General features: G+C 40.2%; 1 protein-coding gene across 4 annotated transcripts in view; it reads left to right on the top strand.

Moving 5' to 3' along the window:
- The window catches only part of SAMD12 (sterile alpha motif domain containing 12), a 959986-nt gene that overhangs the window by 137740 nt on the left and 804887 nt on the right, over nucleotides 1–17359 (top strand). For 2 of the 4 annotated variants that reach the window (XM_053715312.1, XM_053715308.1), the window contains exon 2: nucleotides 14164–14336. In XM_053715312.1, the coding sequence (XP_053571287.1) occupies nucleotides 14164–14336 (173 nt within the window). Of the gene's footprint in view, nucleotides 1–14150; nucleotides 14337–17359 lie in introns of those variants that run through there. The other 2 variants (XM_053715313.1, XM_053715309.1) reach the window with 1 other exon arrangement.

The raw sequence follows: 17359 nt of genomic DNA, 5'->3' as shown, positions 1-17359 counted from the left end.
CTTTACGCTCCTTTATTGCAGGTGTTAGACTTTTTTTCAGCCGGCTCTCCCCATTGATGTCTATGGGGAAATCGTGCACAAGCACGTAAAACCAGCTCAGAGCAGCGCTGGTATTTGAGTGCGGTATGGAGCTCAATTTTGCTCAACGCTCACATATTGCCTGCTAACGCCGGGTTTATGCAAACCTGTAATAGCATCGCTATAGGGAGGTGAGCGGTGACAATAACTTGCAAGTTAGCACCGAGCCGCTCATAACGCAAAACTCGTAATCTAGCCGTAAGTGATTTGCTTCATTAGCCTTGCTAGTCTCTCAGTATTTGTGAGCCACTCTACATTAGGCATTAGCATGTTTTTTTATATATGTGTATATTATTAAATGTAATGGAGTATTTTTGCACTAATTGAATGCATCTGTTTTTCTTTTATAACATAACTCTATCCTATATGTGCTGAATTGCCTAGACTTTTAGATTGCACTTATTTGTGTAATCTACTCTCTCTTTTTATGTTTATATAGAAACTTTATTTCTAGGTTGCACTATAAGATTACCCAATAATATGAAGTGAGCATTACTGCCTCTTGTTTCTTTGTTCATTAGCATGATTTAACTACATATAGGATTCTCAGCGCTAATAGTGTTGTCTTTTGCCTAATGTGCAATACAAGTAAGATATTGATACACAGAACTGCTTTGTTGGTATCCATATCTAAGACAGATTGTTGCATATTTCACTCAGCGCTAAGAATGGGTTATGTATATATTGTATATATTTTTTCTGTATGATACACATAGGGTATATTGATTCACCTATATTGTACTTATTTGGTATGTGTTTTATTTTCTAACAGGTAGTCAAGTTTGTTTCCCTGCTTTGTTTGCCATGTGCTGCTGGCAGCCATTTTACTCACCTCTCTTGCTGTCTCTGGTGCATAGTGTGTGATGCTGCTCATTTCCTGCATGACCTTTTATGGCCAGACTGGTGTACATCATCCATGTGAGACAGGTTGCAGTCTCAGAATTGTGATGTTATCACTTATTATTTAAAGGGCCTCTGTTCAGTATGCTTTGCCCTTGCGTTGTCTCAGACCTGTTTATGAGAGTTCCTGTGTATTACCTGGCTGTCTGACGTCCCTCCTGGTTCCTGATCCCTGGCTTGTTCCTGACTCTGCTGTTCTCCTTGTTCCTGATTCCGGCTTGTCTGACTACTCGCTTTGGCTCCTGACTCAGCTTGTCTGACTATTCGCTTTGGCTCCTGACTCAGCTCGCCTGACTACCAGCTCTGGTTTTGACTCCTGGCTTGTTATTTGACTTGTAGACTTTTTATTATTTTTTGATATTAATAAAGGTGTGATTATTTTTGCACTTCTCGTCTCAGTCTGATTCCTGGCACCCTGACTCAGGTGTTTTATTATTGGGGGTGTATGTTGCCAGGGTAACCCCTTGGTGGTTTTGCTGGTAGTGGGAGGGGCCTAATGCCTTTATATGGTTTGTCACTTTATTCACTATTGTTGGTCTGATGAAGGGGTGAACACCCCGAAATGTCACTGCAAATAAAACTCAAGTTTGAATATATTTCAAGACCAGTGAGTGCTTTGTTCCTATAAATATAGGCAGATTTATACATCGTGGGACAATTGTACCATGAGACCTGGGGTTCAAAAATTCTGACTGTCCCATGAAAATCCTCACAGTTGGAAAGTATGGTAATGTTTCTAAAACTATTAAAGGACAGAAGAATTTTGTGGATCCCAGTTAAAAAATAAAATTAAACTAGTATATCTGTTTCAGCTTTGCACCTTATACTAATGCTCATTAGTTTATAAGAACTTTTGTACTAAGGATCATTGGCAATAGATACTTCCTGTTAATGCTCATTGGCTGATGGGTACTTCCTGATGCTTAGTGGTTAATAAGCACTTCCTGCTAATGATGACTGAGTTTAGTAGGAAGTACCTATAAACCAATTGGCATTAGTAGGAAGTGCATAGAAGATACTGGTACAATAATTTAAATTTTATTTCATAATTTTCCAGAAAAATATTCAAAAATATCTGCTTGTTCAAATGCTGCTCCTTCATATGGCTGACAAAATATTTTTAAATACAACATCCCTTTAAATGAAAACTAAAGTTTGTAATAAAATCAGTACAAAATAACAATTGGTTTGACTTTCACTGTGTCTACATTTATTGACCGAATAAATTGAAGCTGATGACTGGTTATTAGTTGGTATGCTAATAAAGCCAGAATGATGTCTGTATCCAGTTGTAACAATAATTGTAGGTCATATCCCCTTTAGTCTGACCTTGCAGAATGATGACACATCTCATTAAAATTCTAAATTAGATGTATTATAATTTACACAAATGACATACAATGAGCTCCAATGACTTGATCAGTCATTTATTAGTAGAACAGAACCTTTTTTGCAATTCTCATTATTTTAAGTATCATTAACGCTCCCTTGTTATTTACTTTGTTGCCTCTACGGCAACTTGATTTTGTTTGTCTACTAAAATGTGTAAATTGATCCCAATTCATTGGAAAATAACTGATTTAGTATTGGACCAAAATAATTGCAAATATACTGTAAATCAATTAATTTATGTGCAGTTTGATGCAGTCAGTTTTATTAGATATTGCTGAGTAATATGCCACTATTTAAGTCCAGAAAATCTATCTATCTACACACACACATTATATATATATATATATATATATATATATATATATATATATATATATATATATATATATATATATATATATATATATATACAATCCCATGGAAGCGCACTTACACATAGATCCTGATGAATTAAAGGTCTCTGGGCTGGCAAGATTATTAAAGAATTCTTGCCAGTCCTATTTCGCTGGTGGAATTATCTAAAGCCACTTTTTACCCTGAATATAGGGTGTCTTGCTACTGCATTTTCTCATGGGTAGGAGATGCATACATTACAAAAGTGCACAATTACATTTGTATTTTAAAAATCATACAAAACAAATAATTGAAAATATGCAGTAAAAAAATGTATTGTTATGGTGCATCAAAAATCTCCAAAAAATGTTCACCAAATATTGTAATTTAGCAAATCCTAGTAAAGTTCTATAAATACTTTCACAGTTTTTTTTCTCACAAACTAAAAGGTGGCAAGGTTGTGATAAAATATGCAAAATACTTAAAACCCTAATTGAAAAACAGCCATACAAAAATATAGATGAGATGCTATACGCAGAAAGCAGCGTATTGTAATTTGTATTTGATGCAGAAATTGATTTTGAAAGTGCGCCCCCTGCTACCTTCGCCCTAAGGAGCGAACTGTCCCTTTCCAGGGAGCTCCTTTACTTTATAAAGGAGTAAACAAGCCACTCGCAGGGACTTTTTTAAAAATAATTCTACAAGGGCAGCCCCTGTGAGAGTCAGCGAGAAAATTCACGTCTGAATGAACCCTCAAAGATTAGATCATCAGGCTCTTAAGTCTTTTAGCCACCAGGGTGCCAGCAGGAACGATACAAGCAATATAGATATGCTGGCACTCTCTGGATTTCTTAAATACTTTTTTATGCAATCATAGGGACGTTTCGGGGAATAGTCTTCTTCAGACATCCCCAAAACACCACTATATTTGCACAATAGGTTCACTTGGGGTGGATGCCAGAGGATCGGTGGAGCAAAAAAAGTAAAAATAGTGTAGATGGGGAATTACAGTACTTCGAGCTTTACTCACAGCCGAATTACATTACATTGGGCTATACCCACAGCTGCTTGGATAATCCTAGCATTACCCGGGTAATCCTAGAATTACCCCGATTTCTGACTTTACCCGTAACATATACTGTGTATATATATATATAAAAAAATATCTATCTATCTATCTATATATATCTCTATATATATATATATATCCTAGGATTACCCAGGTAAAACTGACATTACCCAGCGGCTCTGGGTAAAGCCCAATATAAGATCATACATCTGGCTTTACCCAGGTAATCCTAGGATTACCCAAACACTTCTGGATAAAGCTTGTGTGGGTTGTAGGATGTGATGAGCAAAATGGCTGCAAATAGTGATGTCAAACAGCATTTATAGCTTTATCCAGAAGCGTTTGAGTAATCCTAGGATTAGCCTAGGATTACCCGGATAAAGCCAGATGTATGATCTTACATTGGGTTTTACCCAGAGCCACTGGGTAATGTCAGTTTTACCCTGGTAATCCTAGGATTACTCAATATCTGACTTAACCCGTAACATATACATATATATAAACCATTAAAGAACAACCAGTCACCATTTTTAGCACAAAACGATTATACAAATTTTTTTGTTTACTAATTGTGCTGCACAAACATATTGCTCAAAAGTTCATAGAAAAAAGTCAATAAGAGTCCATTTCATAGAGAATAATTCATATAAGTCCATACTACTTGTCCCTTTTTCATACTCAAGCTGCTTTAAAATAGTCAATCAGACTATTAGTCAATCAAACTAGTTTAGTTCGAATGAGGGATGGAGGAGAGATGGTACGCCTCTCTGAATAGGTGAGTTTTCAAGGAGTGTCTGAAGCTATACAAGGTTGGAGACAGTCTTATGAAGTGAGTTAGAGAGTTCCAGAGAACAGGAGCAGCACGTGCGAAGTCTTAGAGGCGGGAGTGGGACGTAGCGATAACAGGAGTGTAGAGACGTAGGTCAGAGGTTGATAAAAGAGGACGGGATGGGAAATATTTCACGATGAGAGAGGAAATATAGTTGGTAGTTAGACTGTTGAGTGATTTGTAAGTTAGGGTTAATACTTTATATTGTATTCTGGAGTGTATGGGGAGCCAGTGTAGAGACTGGCAGAGTGGAGCAGCTGATGTAGATCTGCGACTTAGGTGGATAGCAGAAGCATTCATAATAGATTGGAGGGAGGAGAGGCAGTGTTTTGGAAGGCCATTTAGGAGTAGATTGCAATAATCAATGAGTGACAAAATGAGGGAATAAATAAGTATTTTTGTAGTTTTTTTGAGTAAGGAAGGGACGAATTCTGGAAATGTTGCGTAGGTGTGAACAACAAAATGCCCAGGTGCGTGATTTCCTCCACTGCCGTTCAGCAGCCCGTGAGCATCGCTGAATATATCTAGTCTGTTTGGTGTGCCACGGTTGTCGTCGAGTGATTGATGTACGTCGAAGAGTGGAGGGTGCAGTTTTGTCAAGTTTTGATTTTAGTGCCAAATTATACTGTAGAGTCACAAGGTTTGGACAAGAGAGGGATGAAATGTCAGAGAACAGAGGACTCAGTTGAGTGGAAAAGTCTGTGAGATCCAAGTCATTTAAATTCCTGTAAGGTAGCAGTTTTTTGTGGGCTTGCAAAGATGTAGCAGGTAGAGTAAGATAGAAAGTTAACAGATGGTGGTCAGAGAGAGAAAAGGGGAAGTTAAGGGAGTTGGAAACAGCACAGAGATTAGTGAAGACCAGGTCTATAGAGTTGCCTTCACAGTGGGTTGGAGATGTGGTCCACTGGGACAAACACCATCTATGAATTAATTCAGCAAAATGCTCAGCTCAGTTTGTTAGTATGCTCAAGCAAATATAGCTTCCATGCTTGAAAATAGTTTATTCTGCACAAAATATTTACAAAAATATGAGGGGTGTACTCACTTTTGTGGGATACTGTATGTGTGAATATATATATATATATATATATATATATATATATATATATATATATATATATATATATATATATATATATATATAATACATTGCACCACAGGATTAATAGATTACCTAGTTCTCATCACCCATGTTTTTACAAATATCATAATGGGTGATGGTGTAATTCAAATTATAATATTACCAAAAAGAACAACCAGACATATTTTCCATCATATTAATCATATTATATATTATATATACTTTTTGTTCACTAATTGTGCCACACAAACATATTGCTAAATAGTTCAAGAAAAATTTATCAGAAAAAAGTCGATTTAATAGATAATTCTTAAAAGTCCAAACATACTCAAGCTGCTTTAAAAATTAGACTAAGTACCATCTTGAGAAATATTTACTGAATTTTCAGTTCATTATTAGTGTTAAATATATCTTGTCCATCTGACAATGTCTCTTAAAATGCCATACTGTTAATTGATATCATCATTAATTCTTATTCAACTCCAGAATGTTAGTAAACCCAAGCAGTTATAAACTATGCATCTAAAAAGTTTATTCAGCACAATATCCAGATATTCATTATTCTCATTGATCCTTTCGCATCACCCAATTGCAAGAAATGGACTAGGAGCTCACCAATAACTCTGGGTATATCACATTTAAGTCGCAATCCTTTCTTTTAACCACTGGAGCCAAAAACAATAGTAGCATGCACAAGATAGGCCAGCGAATTAACAGTGTGATGCTTTCCGCTCAAATGTGAAGGAACATACATACTGGCATGCACAGAGGAAGAACCGAGTTACTCGTATATACTCAGGGGGATTGGTAAATTCTAAGTCCATTCTTGTAATCAAGTAATTTGAGAGGACCATTAAATATAATGAATCTCTAAATGATCTTCCTTTTAGTACCTGGTGTATTATAAATGTATGGGATAGCCTGAGGCTATCATAGCCCTTTGAACTAGGAGTACGGCTTCATTGCCGATTTGACATAATATTTGTCTTGAAGAAGGCCCGAATAGGGGTCGAAATGTCGACTATTGTGACACACAATATTGAGGATTGCACCCAGGTTTTGAATACACTGTATTGGTTGGAGTGCTGGACCACCGGCTAATTGATATATATATATATATATATATATATATATACCACTGAAGAGAGTCTTGTTGCCTGATCCAGATCTATTCGCGGAGACAGATCCGCATAGTCCCCGTTCCATTGTCTTACCATGCATAACTGCAGAGTTCTGAGATGGAACCGAGCGAACGGTATGATGTCCATGGAGGCTACCATCAGAGCAATTACCTCCATACATTGAGCCACTGACGGCCTCTGTTAGAAATATTTTCATCAATAGAGAATCTATTATGGTCCTCAAGAACCACTACCCTTGTAGCTGGAACCAAATAACTTTTTCCCAGATTCACCTTCATTCCGTGGGAGCAAAGAAAAGACAACAAGGTCTCCATATGAGAGATTGCTTGTTGAAAAGACGGCGCTTGAACTAGAATGTCATCCAGATATGATGCCACTGCAATGCCCTGAGACCGGATCACTGCCAATAGGGCGCCCAGAACCTTTGAAAAAATTCTGGGAGCTGTGGCAAAGCCAAATGGAAGAGCCACAAACTGAAAATGATTGTCCAAGAATGCAAATCTCAGATACTTGTGATGATCCTTGTGAATGGGAACATGAAGGTGCGCATCCTTTAGGTCTATTGCTGTCATGAACTGACCCTCTTGGACTAAGGGAAGAATGGAACGTATAGTTTCCATCTTGAAGGACGGTACTCTGAGGAACTTGTTTAGACACTTCAGGTCTAAAATCCCTCTTTTTTGGGAACCACAAACAGATTTGAGTAATATCCCAGACCCTGTTCCTGTAGAGGAACTGGAACTATTACTCCCAGGGCGGAAAGGTCCTTGACACAATTTAAGAACTCCTCTCTCTTTATCTGGTCTACAGATAATCTTGAGAGGAGGAACCTGCCTCTTGGAGGGAAAGTCTTGAATTCTATTTTGTACCCCTGGGATACGATGTCCACCGCCCAGGGATCCCGAACATCTTGTATCCAGGCTTGAGCGAATTGAGAAAGTCTGCCCCCTTCTGGATCCGCTCCCCGATCGGGGGCCGACCCTTCATGCGGACTTGGAATCAGCTGCATGCTTCTTAGACTGCTTCCCCTTGTTCCAAGACTGACTAGGCTTCCAGGAAGACTTGGATTGTTCCTGCTTCGAGGAAGGAGGGGAGGGTTTACCTCTAAAGTTACGAAAGGAACAAAAATTACTCTGGCATCCTTTCTGCTTATTCTTCTTATCCTGAGGGAGAAAGGATCCCTTTCCTCCTGTAATATCAGAAATTATTTCAGCCAAACCAGGCCCAAACAAGGTCTTACCCTTGTAAGGAATCGCTAAGAGCTTGGACTTCAACCATAAGGCTCTGCGAGCTAGCACCGCAAAACCAGAATTTTTTGCTCCCAGCTTAATGACTTGTAAGGAAGCATCCATGATAAAGGAATTGGCTAACTTAAGAGCCTTAATCCTGTCCTGGATCTTAAGAGGAGTATCTGTCTGAATAGAATCAGATAAAGCATCAAACCAGTAGGCTGTCACGCTGGTGACAGTAGCAATACACTGCCATTGGAGACCCTGGTGAACATACATCTTTTTTAACAATGCCTCCAACTTCTTATCAATTTGATCCTTAAAAGAACAGCTATCCTCTATAGGGATAGTGGTTCTCTTAGCCAAGGTATAGATTGCCTCTTCCACCTTAGGAATCATCTGCCAAGACTCCTTAATGGAGTCAGCTATTGTAAACATTTTCTTGAAAATTGGAGATGGAGAAAAATGAATTCCAGGTCTCTCCCACTCCCGTGCAATAATCTCTGTAGCACAATCTGGCACAGGGAATACCTCCACCACGGAGGGAACATCAAAATACTTAGATTTCTTAGGGTTGACTACAATAGTCATATTGGAGTCGTCCAAAGTAGCCAAAACCTCCTTAAGTAACAGACAGAGGTGTTCCAGCTTAAATCTGAAGGATACAACTTCAGCATCAGAAGAAGGAATTATACTGTCTGAATCTGAGATTTCACCCTCAGACGCTACCAAAGTGTCTTCCTCCTCAGATTTCTGAGAAGAAGCACTTTGAGTAGCCACAACTTGATCAGAAACCTTACTCACTGATTCTTTAAATTTCCTTTTGCGCTTTCCCTGCAGCAAGGGAAAAGCAGACTGCGCCTCAAATACCGCAGAGGATACCTGGGCCGCAATGTCTTGCAAAGAATTTCCTACCGGAGCATGAAAGGAAACGCAGGACACTGCATGTGTAGATGAAAGCGCTTGGGACGCTTGAGGAGAAAGCTTTGGCATATCTGATACAGGAGACAACTGAACAGCATTCACCTTAGACAACGATGGCTCAGTTTCTAAAAGTCTATGGCCCCAAGTTATCAAGGTCTGTCGGACCTGATCCGACAGTGCGGATAAGGTCCGACAGACCTCGCTGAATACGGCGAGCAATACGCTCGCCGTATTCAGCATTGCACCAGCAGCTCACAAGAACTGCTGGTGCAACGCCACCCCCTGCAGAGTCGCGGCCAATAGGCCGCCAGCAGGGGGTGTCAATCAACCCGATCGTACTCGATCGGGTTGATTTCCGGCGATGTCTGTCCACCTGCTTAGAGCAGGCGGACAGGTTATGGAGCAGCGGTCTTTGTGACCGCTGCTTCATAACTGCTGTTTCTGGCAAGTCTGAAAACTCGCCAGAAACAGGGGCCATCAAGCTCCTTACGGAACTTGATAACTAGAGGCCTATCTCTGAAACATAAAGTTCTTTTAATACATGAAGAACAGAACGACACTGGAGGTTCCACCTGGGATTTAAAACACAAACCACATTTGACACTCTACAAGGCCTCTTGATCCACCTTTAGGCCCAAAAAGTATAACAAAACAGAGGACAGCTTTCATTTTACTTTATAGGGAAAAAAAGTTACTGCCCCTTTAAATTAAATTTAGTAAAAAAATAAAATTCTAAAAGAGCAATATAATCTTTAACCCCCCCAGGCACCCACTACACCTCAGCTTCCTGCTGAGGTACCTACCTGTCCTGCCGACAGAGGAGACTCCAAAGCAATCAATCCGTTTGTCACGCTGTACACCACAGATAAACGGCTGAAATCGCACTAGAGCAGAGCCACTGCAACTGCGTATCCGCTCAGTACACAGGAAGTAAAATCTTCCCTCTCAGGCAGAAGCACACCAAACTGGCTGACGACTTCAAAGGAAACCGCCTCTCCGTAATCAGGGGCGGCCCCAGTGGCCATTAAGACCGCAAAAAACAGAAAAAAGATTGACCGATACAACATTTAAGCTAAAAACGGCACACTCTCCTAAAGTCCTGAACTGGATAACGACCAGAGCTAAGGACAAACTGACCCGAAAGTAAAAACACTCCCCATAGTTCACAGTGCCTGCTGTCTGCCATGTAATTACCCTATAGGGTCAATGATACACGTCCCCCTGCAGAATTAACTGCTTAAGTGCCAACGTTTCCCTTAAATTAAAAAAAAATATATACTTGGCACTTACCTGACTGTTCATCTGTCCGGAAGGAGGACAGCTCATTTGGTTTGAGAGGGTGCCACCCCTTACATGGACCTATGGAAAAAAGAAAGACTGAGTAAGCTTACTCAGGCTATCTGAATAGGGCAGCAAAACTGTTTGGGAAAACGCAGAGGGGATTGTACCCCACAAGTTCTCAATTGCTTAAAAACCACCACTGCCCTACTGAAGAGACTGACGTTGGCTAAGGCTAGACCCTAGGAAAGATCAGAGCAAACCTACTCTGCTTTAAAATAATAAAATCTTGATTGTAGAATCAGACACCGAAAATTCACCTACTCCTTGCACCGCAGGCAAAGAGAATGACTGGGGATTGTGTGTAGGGAAGTGATACTTAACAGCTTTGCTGTGGTGCTCCTTGCCTCCTCCTGCTTGCCAGGAGTGATATTCCCAACAGTAATTAATGATGATTCGTGGACTCACCGTGTCATTAGAAAGAAAACCTAACACTAAAAAACCTAAACTACCCATTGCCCCTAAATTGGCATTTGTATGGGCATTGCCCTTAAAAGGGCATTCAGCTCTTTTACTGCCCTTAAAAGGGCATTCAGCTCTTTTACAGTCCATTAAATCCCTAATATTAAAAAAAAAATAAAAAAATAAAAAGAAAATCCTAAAACCAAGCCCCAAATAGGTACTCACCGTTCCTGAAGTCCGGCAGAGAAGGTCTTCTTCCAGGCGGCTCCATCATCTTCTATCTTGATCCAGAGCGGAGGTGCGGAGCTGGCTTCCCCGATTCACGGATACTCAGCAGCGGCGATTCTCAGTGGCGTGGAGGCTCCTCTTCATGTGATCGTCCGTCGCACACTGAAGATTGAATGCAAGGTACCCCGTATTTATTGGGGTACCTTGCATTCCTATTGGCTGATATTTTGAAATTAGCCAATAGGATGAGAGCTACTGAAATCTTATTGGCTGTTTTGAACAGCCAATAGGTTTTCAGTAGCTCTAATCCTATTGACTGATTACAAAATTTCAGCCAATAGGAATGCAAGTTACCCCAATTTGAATGCGGTACCTTGCAGAGGATTGCTGCCACTAAAGACTGCCACTGAGGGCCGCCGCTCCAGATCCGAGCATCTGGGAAGACCGCTCCGCACCGCCTTCACTCAGGATGAAGATAGAAGATGACGGAGCCATCTGGAAGAAGACCTTCCCTACTGGACTTCAGGAATGGTGAGTACCTATTTTGGGCTTAGATTTAGGATTTTTTATTTTTTAAGATTAGGGATTTAATGGGCTGTAAAAGAGCTGATTGCCCTTTTACGGGCAGTAAAAGAGCTGAGTATCCTTTTAAGGGCAATGCCCATACAAATGCCCCTTTAGGGGCAATGGGTTTTAGATTTTTTTAGTGTAAGGTTTTTTATTTTTGGGGGCTTGGTTGGTGGGGGTTTTACTGTTAGGGAGTAATTGGTAATTTTTGTAAGTAAAAGAGCTGTTTAACTTAGGGCAATGCCCTACAAAAGGCCCTTTTAAGAGCTATTGGTAGTTTAGCATTAGATTTGGGGGTGTTTTTATTTTGGGGGGATTTTTTATTTGTATAGGGGTATTAGTTTAGGTTTAATTTTTTTTTATTTTGGATAGCTTTGTTTATTTTTTTCTGTAATTTTACATTTTTTTATTTTAAATAAAATTAGCTTGGGGGTTTGGATTTTTAAAACATAGACTGCCCTCTGGGCAGGCTTATCGCTTAGTACATATATATTTAGATTTGCTGCTCAACTTACCCTCTTCGCTGCGCTAGGTTGTTATGCCGTGTCTGATGGCATTATAACTAGCCTCCCATTGAAGCCTATGGAAGCAGGCTCTATTGCAGGCCACTGCACATACCAGGGCACGCAATTACGAGTGGAGCTCAAATATCGAGCTTGCGAAAGCACAATTTTTTGCTCCACTCGTAATCTGGCCCTTATTTAGCATAGTTAGCAAGGTGGTGCAACGTGAAAAAATAATGTTAAGCTCTAATTTTCAAGTGCTAGTAATGATCCTAAATCTTATATTTTGGGGAGGTGAACTGATCCTAAATGGGAAGTGTGTTTGAAATATTAAGATAAAGGACCCCGATGCTGTTATGAGTATTTCTGCAAACTAAAGTTATTTTATAAAAAGTGCTGGGTCTGCTTAAAAAGAAATCATAACAACATATAATTTGTGAGGGTAACTCACTAAAGAATGAAATATTGAAATTGATGTTTAAATACAATAAGTATAAAGAACTAAAATGGCTTCAGAACAGATGTGTAAATAGCTCAGCATGGGGTTAAATGAAATGCTGCTTTTTGTAATACCGTTTTTGAAAGTTAGTGCCTTTATATTCACATGCTTATCTCAGCTAAGTGTGCAACTAAATAAAGTAGTATGTCTCCTAGGCTGAGATATCCGTGCTTTTCCTAAAGGTATATGACAAGTAGAACAGTTTCCTGTTTACCATCTGCTCTGGATCTGTAACATTCATATCCTTTACAAGATTAATGTGGGAGGGAAGACATTATTCCAAACCCAATTTCTACAGCAGTAACATCTGATGTTGCCAGAATTAATCTCCTGAGCGCAACCCAAAGACAAATGAAGAAGCCAAATTAAAATGGGTTTAAAGCAACATTAAAGGGACACTAAACCCATTTTTTTTTTTTTTCGTGATTCAGATAGAGCATGCAATTTTAAGCAACTTTCTAATTTACTCCTATTATGAATTTTTCTTCGTTCTCTTGCTATCTTTATTTGAAAAAGAAGGTATCTAAGCTAAGGAGACTTAGCCAATTTTTGGTTCGGACACTGGACAGCACTTGTTTATTGGTGGGTGAATTTATCCACCAATCAGCAAGAACACCCAGGTTGTTCACCAAAAATGGGCCGTACAGTCTTCTTTTTGAAGAAAAAATGATGAGTAAATTAAAAAGTTGCTTAAAATTGCATGCTCTATCTAAATCACAAAAGAAAAATTTGGGTTCAGTGTCCTTTTAAGGTATTTCTATACCCATACCAGCAACTGTTATTTTGTTAGCAGAACTTAGAAGTTCATAGACATAACCCTTGAAAAACTTGGCAAATATAACTGAGCTCTTTCCTAATCAAGCAATCTGGATCAAGTGTTCTGGATCATGCAGATTGCACTCCAGTTTCTCTGGGCGTTGGAATCACCCCAAAAAATTATATTTTAGAGCTAAATTATAGGAAAAGTGGGCAAAATATTTAATGAAAGCATATTGCATTTTTGAATAACAGCAGTGTATATCTGGCCCAGAAATTTTTTTTCCCAACCGGCAAATAAATATAATTTAGATCCTAATAGTTCCTGTATTACTCACCCCACCAACCACCCTGTGTGCATTTTCCCCCCAAAGGCATTGCTACAGGTGGTAAGCCAATGACGAGCTGTACCACCCACTGGAGGAGCTGAAATACATTCTTCTTCTTCTTTTTTTCAGTACAGAGAACATAACAGCACAGCTTGTGATTGGCCGTACTATGGTAGCACCTTCTAAAAACTCAGTGAATTTAATATGTCTTCACAAAAATCCTGTTTTATCATCATTTTAATGTCCCTTTAAGCAATGCTTGTCAAACTCTAATATCCTCTTAGGTCAAACAGGCCCATCCTTAACACCTGGTCTATATCTAAACATCAAATACTAAATGTGGACACAAATTCATGATAATTTTAAAGCAATCTTTAGGAACCACCTTATCATACTGTCCTGTTAATCTGAATATATTATGTGACTAACCAATCTGAATTAGAATTTCATCATCAATGGAAAAAATGAGCATTACAAAACAGATTGTGATTTCATTTAAATTGCAGAACTTGTTCTTTTTCCAAAAAAAAGTTCATTTTTTCTTTCTGTGTATGTCTCCTACAGCTATTCATTGCAGTTGGAACTCAAATAATATTGATCAGCCTGTCTGCACAGACAACATCAACCTGAATCTCCAGGGTGAAAAAAACGACTCTCCGTCTGTTAAGGACAACACTTCAAATGTTCATTGTAAAGACAGTCCCAAGAAACAGCAGTCCGAGGCAGATATACCTAAGGTAAGAGCTATGGGCTTCAGCTTGATTGTAAAACAAATAATGTAATTAGGCAGGTCTGTCTGTTCTGTAAACACAATTGGCGCAGGTCATTAAAATGCAAAAGTGGAAATAAAATCCAAAGGTAAATGGAATCTAAGAGCAATGAAAACACAAACGAAATGTTGACTCAATTTTAAAATATCTATTTCCTTCTTAATACGGGGAGAGTCCACAGCTGCATTCCTTACTTGTGGGAAATACTGAACCTGGCCACAAGGAGGAGGCAAAGACACCCTAGCTAAAGGGTTAAATACCTCCCCCACTTCCCTCATTCCCCAGTCATTCTTTGCCTTTTGTCACAGGAGGTTGGCAGAGAAGTGTCAGAAGATTTTGGAATAGTTCCTTGGGAAGGGTATCTGCCGTTCGAGATGGGACTGGAGTTTTAAGTAGTCTTGTCAGCCTCTCAGTGAGAGCATTGACAAAAGTTAGAGTCTGGAGATGCAGGTAGAGTCTATTCTGCGAACCCATCCAGACTCAGATTAACAGTTCCTTAGCAATCAGTGTTGAAGAGTTTCATTGCCTGATTTTTCTCGTTCAAGTCGATGTCAGGAGCGATGCTACAAGACTGTCACACTCAAGAGGCTGTGTTTCTGTTCCACAGCATGGATTCCGGTAAGATTGTTTCAATGTTTACACATATTGCAAACGCTAGAAGACAGGGTCACAGTGTGGCTCCTTTTATCTATATGGAATCAAGGGTTAACATCTCCTGAGGGGGATTATGAACAGTTGGTTTTAATCATATATGCTTTATTTGATTTTATTCTGCTTTATGAGTAAGATGTTTATGGGCTCATAGGCTGAGATGGAACATACAGGTTTCACTTTCACTTTAAAGGTTGCGCAGCTTAAAAGCTTGGAACGCTTTTTCTCATAGGGACGGTCCTGCATTGCGCACCATATGACCGGAATGGTCGAGGCTTCCATTTCCTTTCTCTTGACTGAGTTACTACCGGAGAGGAGTTTATCTCTGTTCTGTCTGGGTCATAGGAGGTGGTGAGTGCCCCAGCCATTGGGGGTATAAAGGTGCATTTATTTTTTTTTCTGTAGTCCTCCGCATATCGTACTTTAGCTATGGAGGATTCTGATTCATTAGAGGGTTCTCCCTCTATTTCAAAGAGCAATGCCTGTTTATATTGTGAGGGAGCTCTGGAATATCTGCCCTCTCAATTATGTTCCATATGCCTTTTGATAAGGGGATTATATAAAATAAGGTTGACATGTTTGATACCACTGAGCTGCCCACCTCCGAGGAGTCCTCGTCCAGTGAGGTGCACACCCTACATGCATCTTTTTATACACATGCAGCTTCCCATTGCACTGTTAATCCTCCATCTGGAGGGGGCTTTTTTTTCACCAGACGTTACTGCGCAGTTTCATACGGCGGTGTCTGCGGCCATTAGTGCTTTCCATTGCACTGCTAAGTGCAAGCGAATGGTTAAATCTTGCACTCCTGCCCAGGTGGCATCATGTAAATTGTCGGATATATCTGATCAGTTATCTGAGGATGAGGTTCTCTCTGAAACTACAAGAGTATTAACTTTCAGGGTTGGAGTCTGCTGCCTATAATACTCTGCCTGTGGAGGATCCAGTTTTTAGATTTAGGACAGAACATTTACGCTTTCTACTAAAGGAGGTTTTGACTAGATTAGAGGTCCAAAGGCAGAGCTGCCAGATGAACCACTGGGTCCTAAATTTGATGGCAAACATTTTTTAGGACGAGTGGGACAGGATTAGATTCCTCTTCCCGTCTGCCTTTTAAGGATCCTGGTTCCGGGCTCTCTATGAGGGTGGATTTTCTTTTTTCCCATCCCTATGTGGTCAGCGCTATTTTTATGCTTGCCACACGTAATACTAGCCCGTGTGAGGATAGTTTGTCATTCATTGAACCGCTGGATATAAGGATGGAAACTCTATAAAAGGGGATGTTTCAACCTATGGTATATCTGCTTTTACTGGCGGCACTTGTCGCCGCAGTTGCTGGAGCGGCTACCTTTTGCTGCGTCTCCTTCATGAAAATGATCGAGGTGGAGGGTTACCTTGACATTTTTCAGGAAAGAATTACGGCCTTCTGGGTTACTAATTCTTTTATCTGTGCTGTTGTTAACTTAGTGGTAAGTGTTTTGTTCCTGTGAATCTTCGAACTAAACTTTTGCACACTTACCACTATCCTAAAGCCGCAGGTCACCCGGGCAAGAACCAAATGATTTGGTCTGTCACTCGACAATTCTGGTGGCCAGGTCTTCGTTCTGATGTTGCTGCATATGTTGCCTCCTGCTCAGTTTGTGCACAGAATAAGACTCCTGGACGTCTTCCTGTGGGTCTTCTTCAACCTATTGCTAATGGTGAGCGTCCTTGGACACATCTTTCTATGGACTTCATTGTCGAGCTCCCTGTTTCCAGTGGCAATACTGTTATCCTTATGGTGGTTGACCGTTTTTCTAAAATGTCACATTGCATTCCCTTGAAGAAGCTGCCTACCGCTCAGGAGCTTGCTTCAATTTTTACCCGGGAGGTCTTCCGTTTACATGGGTTACCAAAGGAGATAGTGTTGGACCGGGGTAGTCAGTTTGTCTCCAGATTTTGGCGTTCCTTTTGTGCTCAAATGGGGATCCAGCTTTCCTTCTCCTCTAATCAAGCTCTGGAACAGTTCCTCCGTTGCTATGTCTCAGGTCACCACAATAATTGGTCTGAACTGTTACCTTGGGCGGAGTTTGCTCGTAATAGTGCTATTAATGCTTCCTCCCAGTTATCCCCGTTCATGGCAAATTATGGGTTTCAACTACCCTTGTTGCCTGATTCATTTATGTCTCAGGGTATTCCGGCTTTGGAGGAGCATCTCCGGCAACTCCGTTCCACGTGGGTGCAGATTCAAGATTGCCTTCATCGTTCTATGCAGCTCCAAAATTTCCACGCTGATCGTAGGCGTCTGCCCGCGCCTTCCTACTAGGTTGGTGAGAGGGTTTGGCTGTCCTCCCGCAACT

The sequence above is a fragment of the Bombina bombina genome, chromosome 5 (genome assembly GCF_027579735.1).
Source record: "Bombina bombina isolate aBomBom1 chromosome 5, aBomBom1.pri, whole genome shotgun sequence".
Classification (NCBI taxonomy): Eukaryota; Metazoa; Chordata; class Amphibia; order Anura; family Bombinatoridae; genus Bombina; species Bombina bombina.
The sequence above is the reverse complement of the archived record's forward strand: the minus strand, read 5'-3'. Positions and strand labels throughout refer to the sequence as shown.